Here is an 11,473-nt window from a genome sequence, read left to right as displayed (position 1 = left end):
ATGTATGTATTTATCTTTGATTGTTGTTGCACTTTTTCTCTATTTTGCAGGGAAATGCACTTATCATCCAACATTTAATAAATAAATTTATATTTTAGCTTTAACTGTGCGGCTGTAATTTTAGTTTTATTTCGTCTTCCCTACATAGGGGTGAAGTGGGACAAAGAAAAAAGCCGCTGTCCCACTTCTCCTTTACAGTTATGCGTTATTTTATTGCGGAAAATTCTAGAATATTTTAGCTACGATTTTTTATAGTTTTCAAAATAAAAATATTGAGACGCTTTATTGAAATATTTAATTTTAGTTTTAGTTCTTATTCAGTTGATTTAAAACAAAATTTGGAAAGAGAGATCTTCATTAAAGATAAATTTGATTTGATTCATTATTATTGTTTGGAGTAAATTTAGAATTCTTTTTACATCAATAATTTGAAAGCATTTGGAAAGCAAAAGGCATGCCTAAAAGTTTCTTTTATCTTAAAATCATAATTTCATAATAGTCTCATATAAGATATAGTAATAACAGTGACCATGATACCATAAAAAATAAATACTTTTTATAAAACCTAATTTCTTCTAAATTTCAGGTCATGCTTAGAGTTTATAAAAGAAAAAGTGAATCTCCACATGTTTCAGAAAACATTTTGAAAGTTGCTGTAGCCGAAGTGGAAAATGGGATAAGCCTTAGAGAAGCATCATATTTGGCTGGCATTTCTAAGTCTGCACTTCATAAGTGTATAAAAAAAAGTGTCAATATCCAGCTGCTAATAATCAACCAATTTATAAACATTCTATGATTTTTTCTGTTGCACAAGAACAAACACTGAGCACTTATCTAAAGTCATGTTCTGATATGTTATATGGCCTTACACCAGTTCAAGTAAGAGCTCTAGCTTTTGAAATGGCTCAAGCAAACAAAATAAAATATCCCTTGTGTTGCAAAGAGCAGAAAAAGGCTGGTCGAGACTGGTTAACAGGATTTTTAAAAAAAAATCCAAAACTATCTGTTAGAAAACCAGATGCAACTTCAATTGCAAAAGCATCGGCATTTAATAGGTATACTATTGATATTTTCTTTAACAAATTACGAGAAGGTATATCAGAGTCTAAAGCAACCTCACTTAAAATTTTTAATCTTGATGAGACAGGTTTTACTACTGTGCAAAAAACTCCTCGTGTCATTGCATCAAAGGAATCGAAGCAAGTTGGGCAAATAACATCTAGAGAAAGAGGTGAATTAGTAACAGTGTGCTGCATTGTCTCCGCAGCTGGTGTAGCAATACCCCCTGCTATTGTTTTTCCAAGAAAAATATTTAGAAACTCACTAATGAGAGGAGCACCAGAAGGTTCTATTCGATTAGCCAATCAATCTGGATGGTTGAATGCTGAAATATTTATAGTTGTTTTAAAACATTTTATTAAGTTTGCTCGCCCTACAGCCGATCACAAAGTTTTATTGATTATAGATAATCATGAAAGCCACCATTCACTACAGTCACCTAAATATGCAAAAGAGAACCATGTTTGTATGATGACTTTGCCACCACATACTTCACATAAGACACAACCTTTAGATAGGTATGCTTTTGGTCCAATGAAAACATATTTTAATGCAGCTGCCAATAGCTGAATGCTTATCAATCCAGGACAAGCCATTAAAATTTATGAGATGGCCAGTCTCATTTGACAAGCATAGGAAAAATCTTCCACACCAACAAATATTATGTCAGGATTTCGCGTGACAGGAATTTGGCCTTATGATAGACATGTATATGGGTATGATATTCTTCTACCATCAGTTGTAACAGATAGAGATGTGCCTCAAGAACCATGCAGTGAAGGCTCATGTGAGAAATCGATTACAACTGCAACTCCTTCAAATATCTCAGGTTTGGATGTGCAATATGAAGCAGTAAAAGAAAAGTTAACTATATTTTCTCCTGAGATTGTACGAGGTTATCCAAAGGTAATTTAAACTAAATATTCTTAGGTTATGTTTTTTTTAAATATTATAATTATATAATACTATAATATATATTTTGCAGGCACCTTCTCGTAAAAAGGGAAAGTGTATGATAAAATGCCACATCAACAGCAGAGATTTTAAGAATAAAAAATGAAGTATTAAACAAACAAAAAGGTCAAAAAATTGTCCTTCTAAAATCCAAAAATGTGAGGAAAAATATATTACAGAAATTGAACAGTGACCTTGATGTAGATTTCAACAAAATAACAAATGATGTTTCTGCTAATTGTTACTCACTAGAGTTTGAAGAAGAATTAGAAACTGTTTCTTTTAGTGCTATTCAAAATGTGAGTGTCAGTGATTATGATCTTTGTAAGGTTTGTGGTAAAAATACACTTTCTTATTATGTAGGCATAGTGCAAAAAGAAATAGACACAAATTTTGATGTTGAGGTCAGCTTCCTGAAATGCCACAATAAAGAAACTTCTAAATTTGTCAAGCCTAGAATTAATGACATTCGTAGTGTGAATATTGATAATATAAAAGCAGTCCTGCCTCAATCGCTTGCTGGAACAACATCAAGAACAAAAGCTGAAATCATTTTTCAAGTGAGCTTTGGCATTTTAAATGTAAAATAACTTTTATCTTTTTTTCACAAAGAAATTTTATTTCTTAAAATGTAATCTTAATTTGATTGAAAAAGGCATTGATAATTTGATTTTTTCTTCTATTTTTCACCTCTCCAAGAGGGCCACTTCAGTCGAGGAGGCTACGTATTTTTAAATATTTTTTTTATTGTGGTTACAACCCTCTCTCAACCCTTTAACTCGGAAACACAATCCTTACGAACGAGGCCCGCTGCGCGAAGAAACTAAGTTGAGCGTGGTACTTCCAGAGACGTGAGGGCGGCCACAGCTCCTCTAAAATCCTCTAATGCTCTTTTTTTTCAAAAAAAATCCTTTATTATCCTTTAAAATCCTTTATTATCCTCTAAAAAGATAAAAATGTGATCAAATCTACTCTTTAACTCCACTTTTTTATTTTTTCATTTTTTGAAGGTAGTATAATGTTCAAAATTCATGGTCTGCAAAACTGGGTAACATCTGAAATAAGGATTGGGTCGTAAAAAAATATTTTTAGCGAATCCGTGTCATATAACATAAAAAATGACATTGTTGACCCCTGTCCAAACCCCAGTTATGTGGAAACATGGACGTTCAACCTGTATAAAAAAATCCTCTATTTTTATTCAAAATGTTGTAGTTTTGCGAGAAAGTCCTTTATATTAAATGCAAAATCTCCTCTAAAATCCTCTAGTATCCTGTTTTTCTTATAAAAATTTTATGTGGCCACCCTGGACGTGGTGGGAGTCAAACCTCTCACTTACAAGCCAAGCGCTCTAACATTACTCCCCTGCCGCGTTTTACTTGAACTAAACTTAACTTTAAAATAAAAGTTTGCTCAAATTAATATTTAACTTGATTTGGAGTTGTTTTTATATAGTGCCATATCTCCCCCAAATGTCCTGCTTCTCCCGCACACTTGTCCCACTTCTCCCACACTTGTCCCACTTTACCCCAATAGCAGGGTTCCTTTAAAACCAAAAAATATATACTTTATTAAAATATTCGGTCAATCTTAGGGGGTGGATACGGTGCCCCAAAAACTGCTTTATTTGTTAAGACTAGTTTGCTTCAGTCTTAACAAATAGAGCAGTTTTTGGGGCATCAAATAAAAAAGATATGACAATTACCCTGAAAAAATAAATTCGTGTCCCAATTCTTCCCGCTCTCCCCTACCTTTTATTTATATATCATTATTGTAAAAATAGTTATAACCAAGAGTTTATTTACGCTTCAGTTCGCTTATATTCTTACAGAGTTTTAAAAGTTTTTTTTATCTTTCTCAGTTTTAAAGAGTTTTACTAAATCTTTCTGTTCAACTTTTTTCTCTCGTAGTTTTTAACTTACCGCCAACAACGGCACGCACCTAACATTTTCTAATCTCTTTGCGCTATTCATATAAGTTTTGACAATAATTTTTCTGTCTTTTTTTTCTCTCATTTTTACTCTTTTAATTTTCTGTTTCTGTATTTTTTTTTTTTTTTTTGTGCTTTTGACAAAATCCAAAACTTATTTGTTAATTAATAATTATATTTACGGAAAATTTAAAATCATTATTTTATTTGCAATACGTTTAATTATATCTACGAAAGAAATATATATATAATTTCTATATATACACATACAAATTTATATATATGTATATATGCTTAATTATTACTATTATTTTTTCGCAGTCAATTATGTCCACAAAAATAAAACTGGTCAGAGCCAATACAAGGCTCATCACTAGTCTATATGAACTTGAAGGGTTCTCAAGCACAGAACCCGGTAAAACAGAATAACTAGACTATATAATATTCGCAGAAATTCTTGCTGTATAAGCACGCATTGCAATTCTAGAAAACAAAGTTTTCATCGCTCATCGCTCCCCAACAGCAAATCTAGTGAAAATAAAAATGATCGGAATCTATTTCTAAAAAAAGTAGCACATGAGCAGAAACAAAGACAGCAAAAAGAATCAAGTGTTATAGTTGTGGGACTAGAGGTCTCAGACAAATTTGACAAAAATAAATAGGCAGCCGAGAATTTCTTTAGAGCTGTTGGTATCGACACCTCAATTTTCATAAGAGTCAGAGGTTTTAATCTTAAAAAACCCAACACAGAACTCAGAAAAATCAAGCTCATGCAGGTCACAGTCAAAGACTCTGAATCGCATGCCTCGGTCTTATCGAAAGCAAGGTATCACAGTCTCATCACACCTGAGTACAAAGATGTTTTTGCTAGAAAAGACCAAACGAAGCCAGAATAGCACGAGTTCAACAAACTGATTTGCAAAAAGAAAGAGCGGAATGATGAACTTGGAAAATTAAAGCTGCTCGACTCGTTATTTCCTTTCGTTATCCATTGACGCCTAAAATGCGTTAAGCCAATAAACACACAAGAATTAGCTGCTTACCAAAGATCAATCTTTGTCAACATCAAAAACATTGCAGAGGCTATCGCTAATGACTCAAAATCAAAAATCACAACAAATATTGTTGATGAAATTTCACCCCCCACCCCAGCTAGAACAAACCCTGAATCAACCCTCAATAATCCCAACCGGTACAACCATCAATGTTAAAAGAAAACCTCCAACTTGACCGTTACCATCAACTAGAGGTTTTACTGTCATATCTCATCTCATTAGCTCGAATTATTGAAATTATTAGTATAGGTTTTCAGGAACATCAATTTCTGGACAAATAATCCATGCTCACTAAATCAAACAAAAAATTACAAATACAATCAACCACCGAGCATAACCGCCCACATCTAATTTTCTTGCTGAGACGTGGTTTACTGAGGCTTCAGATACTGCTATTGCAGGGTATAACATTTTCTCTTGAAACAGGGCTGGAAATATAGGAGGTGGCGTATCAATCTACGTGAAAAACGATCTTAAATCCACGCTAACAAATATTGAAAAACTTAAAAAAATACCATTGCACAGCTGAGGCTAAAGCTGGAAAAAGACCCACTCGTTTTAGGGTGTATCTACCGACCATCAATAAAGATAAACTCGCACTCGTAGAAATTACCAAATCAATTCAGACTCCTACAGAGGCCCTCAAAACAATCGATTGCGACTTCTTAATACTCTATGGTAACTTTAATTTTAAAGTATTAACGTTGGAGAAGGTGTTTCGACAGCAGTCAACATACTGATCAACAGCTTACCTGTCATTCAGTTCAAGTCTTGCTAAGAGGAAAACCATCCTACGCAACTTGTCATTTTCAAACCTACAATAGTTAGGTGAGGACAAGCTCACCTAACTATTGTAGCTTCAATTGCAACAGCAATAAAAAACGATAAATCGCACATAACTCATTGATTAGAGTGGAACAAATCTAACTACACTTTTATCTCGAATTATATTAGAAGTTATGACTGGGAGACATTATTTAAAAAAATATCTGAGGCCGAAAAATATAAACTTTTAATTGAAAAATAAAAATAAAAAACTCTTATACCTAGTACCACAAACCATACCAGCAAAACAAAAACCCATTAGTTACTACCGATAACATATTTACCATTTGTAAGACGCTTAATGATTATTTTTATACTGTATTTGAAGTAGAGCCGCAAGGACCGCTACCTAACTTTTTAAACCGATATCCAGCCACTTTCGATAAGGGAGTTGATTTTATCACTTATGGAATAGTCAAAAATATATTGCTGAAACTTTATTCTTCAAAAGCAACAGGTCCTGATGGAATCCATCCTAGAGTTTTGTAAAACTGCGCAGAAGCTTTTTATATCTCTTTAACCATGTTAATTCAGTCTTCTATTTTAACATCAATGGAGAAAAGCAGAAGTAACATCTATATTCGAAAAAGGAAGTAAGTTAAAGGCAAGCAACTACCAGCCAGTTTCCAAAACCTCGGTACCTTGTAAGGAGTTAGAAGGTTTAATCAACAATTTTATAATACAGCATCGTGTCAAAAACAAACTTATTACTCCTGCTCAGCATGGCTTTGTCAAACACAGGGATCAAACGCAAAAAACCTGTTAGAATAACGGGATATTGTTACATATGCCATTAATCAAGATTTTACAGCACACTTAATTTTATACAGACTTTTTAAAAGGGTTCAATAAGGTACCCCACGAAAGACTCTTATATAAACTGAAAGCATATGCATTCACGGTCAACTACATAACTGGATAAAAAATTGGTTGACAAATAGAGAACAACGTGTCAAAATAGATAATACATTATCGCCATGGAAAAAAGTGTTTAGCAGAGTACCTTAGGGTTCGGTTTTAGGTTTTTATTTTCCGCGCCTTTTTATGCTTTACATTAACGATTAACCTAACTTAATTTTGAGACATATAAAAGTGTATGCACACAACAGCAAGATCATAGTAGTTATCAAGTCTGAAAAAGATGCACTATGTTTTCAAAAAAATCTTGACAGCTGTTAAACGGTCTAAAAATGGCTTATGCCATTTAACATTGAAAAATGCAAAGTTATGCACATGGACAAAAAAAAATGAGCCAAACCATATATATACAATGGAATCATAAAATGACAATCGCAAACAACTCGAAACCACAGCATAAGAATGTGATTTGGGGGTTATAGTATTTAATAATCTAAAAGTGAAGTTACGCCGGAAATAGAGTGCTAGGGAAATTTAAAAAAGGATTCAGAAGTTGTGATTTAACTCTTTGACCTTTCCTATATAGAGCGTGGTCTCCTCATTTAATAAGAGATATAAATACAATCGAAAAATTTCAACATCGAACCACAACGTTTAACACGGCTTAATTTGACTACCCTTGAAAACCGCGTATGGACCTTTTACAGCATTACAAAATAACTAATGGAATTGATTCAATCAATTTTGTGGCGCCACAAACCACATCAGCGTATCAAGGATCTAAGTATAGTTTAAGAATAAGGAACCATGCCTTCAAACTAGCGTCGAAAAAAATTTGAAACATTATGAAAGACGTAATTTTTTTACAAATCGAGTAGTTAAAAACTAGAATTCCTTATCAACTACCACAGTAAACGCACCATCACTCAACCGTTTTAAATGAAGACTTGAATAGTACAGTTTATTCACGCTTTTCAATTTGGCTGGCGCAGCTATAATTGCAAATGTTGTCAGAAAAGAGGGGGCCTTGTCTCTCTCCGTCAATAATTAGAATATACATTTTATATAAATTCTTACCACAAACTTTTTTACTGTGCATGATTTCAATAAATCTGTAAAAAATAATTATTGATAACTAAATAAATATAAATATAGATATAAATGTAGAATAGAAATCATGAAAACTTTTTATTTTCTTCGGAGTACTGTTTAGTTCGTTTCCTTTTGAATCGTTTATGTTGGTGGTTAATTGTTTAGACAATTTTTCTTTTAAATAGAAGTATATTTTTAAGTTTGTTGTTATAAAAAAGTAACAAAATTAACTACATTTTTTATCTTGATATCGCAAATCAATTTTCGTCCGAATCACCTTTTGCTATTTTTTTCATAGCTTTCTAATTTAGTTTTTAGTTCTTGACTTAAATATTTCATACATGGGTTGAAGTGCGCACTTTCGATGTATTTTTTAGTTGATTTTTCATAGTGAATTCTTTGCAGCGGTAGTTTTTTGCCTCATCTTTGCTAAATTTTATGGAAAAGATTTTAATGTCATTTTTAAAATTGTCTCACTCGTCGTTTTTGTTATTTGAGGTGTTTATAATTTGTTTTTTTTTTATTAAAGTTTTTTAATTTTTAGGTGGCTGTTGGTAATGGTCCAGATATCTTTCCATATTAATAAATTGTATATTTTGATAAGATTATGAAATGCGTTGTGGTGGCCTGAGTGGTTTATTGGTTCGTGATACATATCAATATATTGACGCATGTGGTTGCCTAAACAGTCTGTCAAGACTTTATATATTATTGCCAAACCTAATGGTATAGTAGTGCCCTTACGAGCGTGTTTGACACGGAACCCTTGACAGCTATTGCAAACGACGTAGTGGCGAGAAAGAGTTGCAGTTTTTTCTTTTTTTTTTTAAAAAAAAAAAAAGGAAAAACGTGAACGAAAGTGTATGCATATATCTAACATACGTATTTACACATGTTTTCCGCTTTTTTTCGACTATCAATGTAATACATTTTTAAAAACTTAAGCTTTTCTTATATAATTTATTACTCTTTATATTTTTATATTTTTTAAATCTTTTTTCAACCAAAGTATCAAACAAACAAAACTACCACTAAAATACATAAAACGCGGCGGGGCAGCGTCATAAATACAGTTGAAACAAATGTGTTATTTACATTCCGAAAATGTCTCTTTTATTCGAAAGTAAAAAGTATCTTTTTATACAGCATTAAAATATTCAATAAATGGCTTCAAACCTCATATTTTATCTTTCCGTAAACAGTAAAAATGTTAAAATCGAAGTTTTCACATAAGTTTTAAATATATAGTCGGAGAGAATCGGAGACAGTCAGAGAGTGAGTTAGTTAAGAGGGAGAAAGAAAGGAAGTTGTATGGTGGCTCGAGGAACGAACCTGTTGTATTAGTTTATTATATGTTGTAATAATGTTATATATGTTAAAGAAACAATATTGATTTCAGACTAATGGTTTATGATCTATATATATAAATAAATATTTAAAATAAAGTTACCGTGTAACATTTTGGAGGCACTGCCCGGATTCAAGTGGATTTCATCTCCGCTTGGACCGACCGATTCAGCACTGTAAGTAAAGATTGACATTTGATAGTTCAACTTTAAATACATTAGACGAAAACCTGCAATTAGTATATGAACTAGATATAGTATTGAAATTAAACATTGATATTTACGTATGAGTCGCCTACGATCGGGAAAAATCTGCCCGTTCACCGAACCTAATCCTTGTTCCGATACCGCCAACAACATTCACAACTCTCTCAGTGATTCCTCCTCTGATTCAAATCACGCGTTAGACATATCCGAAACCAACCCATTTAAACAAGACGATAGCCGCTCTCCAACAAATAGTCCTGGAAAAAACAAGATGTCTCTAGAACAAATCATTGAACGCTTAGTAACAAGACCCATTTTAGAATTACAGCCTAAACCATTTAAAGGAACGGAAAACGAAGACATCACAGAGTGGCTAGCTAGTTTCCGTCGCGTTGCACTTCATAACCAATGAACAGACGTAAGAAAATTAACTTCTTTCCCCTTATATTTAGAAGGAAGTGCCTTAGTATTTTATGAAACCCTTCCCGCTCACATTAGAAACGATTTCCAACAACTCCAAGAACAGTTCCGGCAATATTATGACAACGCAAACATTGCGTGGAATCGAAAAATGGAACTCTTCAGCTTGACGCAGAATACCGACCTCACATCCTACATTAATACTTTAGATAAGCTTAGCCAACAACTCGGTATAGACGGAGAAACAAAACTAAACTTATTTATCAAAGACCTAAAGCCAAACCTACGCGATGCGTTAAAACTTAAACAAACCGTCAACTATCAAACTGCAGTAGCGTTCGCTAAATTACAAGACACAGTTACATCAGACTCAACCATCTCCCGGTTAGAGGCTAAGTTGGATGCACTCTTGAATCCTCATAAACAATCTATTATAGCTACTACCTACCACGAATCCCCTGACTTAAATCATCGAATTGTGGAATTGCAAAAAGAAGTAGAATCGCTAAAGCGAAACAAAAACTTTCCTACCTCACATGAAAAATTTCGTCCAAACGGATGTAATCTATGTACAAGTGACGGTCAGGTTAAATGTAATCTATGTCTAAGAGTAGGACACACCCAAAGGTCATGTTTCGAGAACATGTTTCATTACACAAAGCCAACTCATTACCAACAGATATCTCCGCAACCCAATTGCTGGAACCCGAATATCCCGCCCTCGACAGCATCGAATAATATTCTTTCTCCAAATCGACAAATCCAAACTAATGCGTCAAGGAATAACTCGTATTCAGGTAACCGTACACCCCAACAACATGACAACGTACTTGAATCAGATCCTGAAGATGACCCTGGTTCGGAGATCTGGGGTAAAGTATACGGAATCACGGTGCTGATTCTTATGGACACAGGCGTCAGATGCAGTGTTATGGACGAAATTATATTTGAAAATATCAAAGCTCAAGTAGAAAAACCACAACCCTACTATGGTGTTTTAAAAACGGCTAATGGAACGCCGCTCTCTATCCTCAAATGTACTTTATGCTCCATCGATATTGGAGGCGAAATATTTACACATGAAATGTTAATCGCTAAAAATGTAACCCACCCAGTGATTTTGGGATATGACTTCATGAGTCGATTTAACGTTGAACTAGACTGCGGGAACCACCTGGTTAAATTTGGAAAAAGATTTAATGTACCCATGATTTTACAACCGATTGACGATAAATTTACCATAAGAGAAATTATTAGTAATACGACAATTGGCCATAAAACGCAAGTTAAGGAAACCGATGACAAGAGGATCGCTGTTCCAGAAACATCAATGAGAGATAGCTTGCGTAACCACCACATCAAAAATGATGAAAAGCCTAGTAGTAAGAGTTTTCAACAGGAAGCCCAAGTTCGGCAGTCTGACACCCTTTGTCCATCAGGTAGAGTAATACCATCTTGTCCACTACCAGGTGTCTGTTTTCAACATCCTCAAGACCTTGTAAGCCGTCCAGAGAAAGTACAAAAATTTAATCTTAGTGGCACAGATGTAACGTTCCCTCAAGACGCATCAAAGAAAACGACCAGAGAGTTTGCCACTAAGGTACAAGTAACAAAGGAAATGAAGGCTGCACCTTACTGTGAAACCATTCTTACCATAGCGCAAGCCTCAGAAACGAAAGAAGACTGTCCCTTCATACCAGAGACAGATATTTTTGAAGAACAAAATG

General features: G+C 33.8%; 1 protein-coding gene across 1 annotated transcript; it reads left to right on the top strand.

The window, feature by feature from the left end:
- The first annotated feature begins 792 nt into the window (after positions 1-792).
- LOC136083119 (uncharacterized) lies at positions 793-1,629 on the top strand. Its single transcript, XM_065802528.1, has one exon. The coding sequence runs from the start codon at positions 793-795 to the stop codon at positions 1,627-1,629; it is 837 nt and encodes a 278-aa protein (XP_065658600.1).
- The last annotated feature ends 9,844 nt before the right edge of the window (positions 1,630-11,473 follow it).

The sequence above is a fragment of the Hydra vulgaris genome, chromosome 08, assembly GCF_038396675.1.
Source record: "Hydra vulgaris chromosome 08, alternate assembly HydraT2T_AEP".
In the NCBI taxonomy this organism is placed as follows: Eukaryota; Metazoa; Cnidaria; class Hydrozoa; order Anthoathecata; family Hydridae; genus Hydra; species Hydra vulgaris.
Note: the sequence above shows the minus strand (reverse complement) of the source record. Positions and strands in the feature narration are given on the sequence as shown.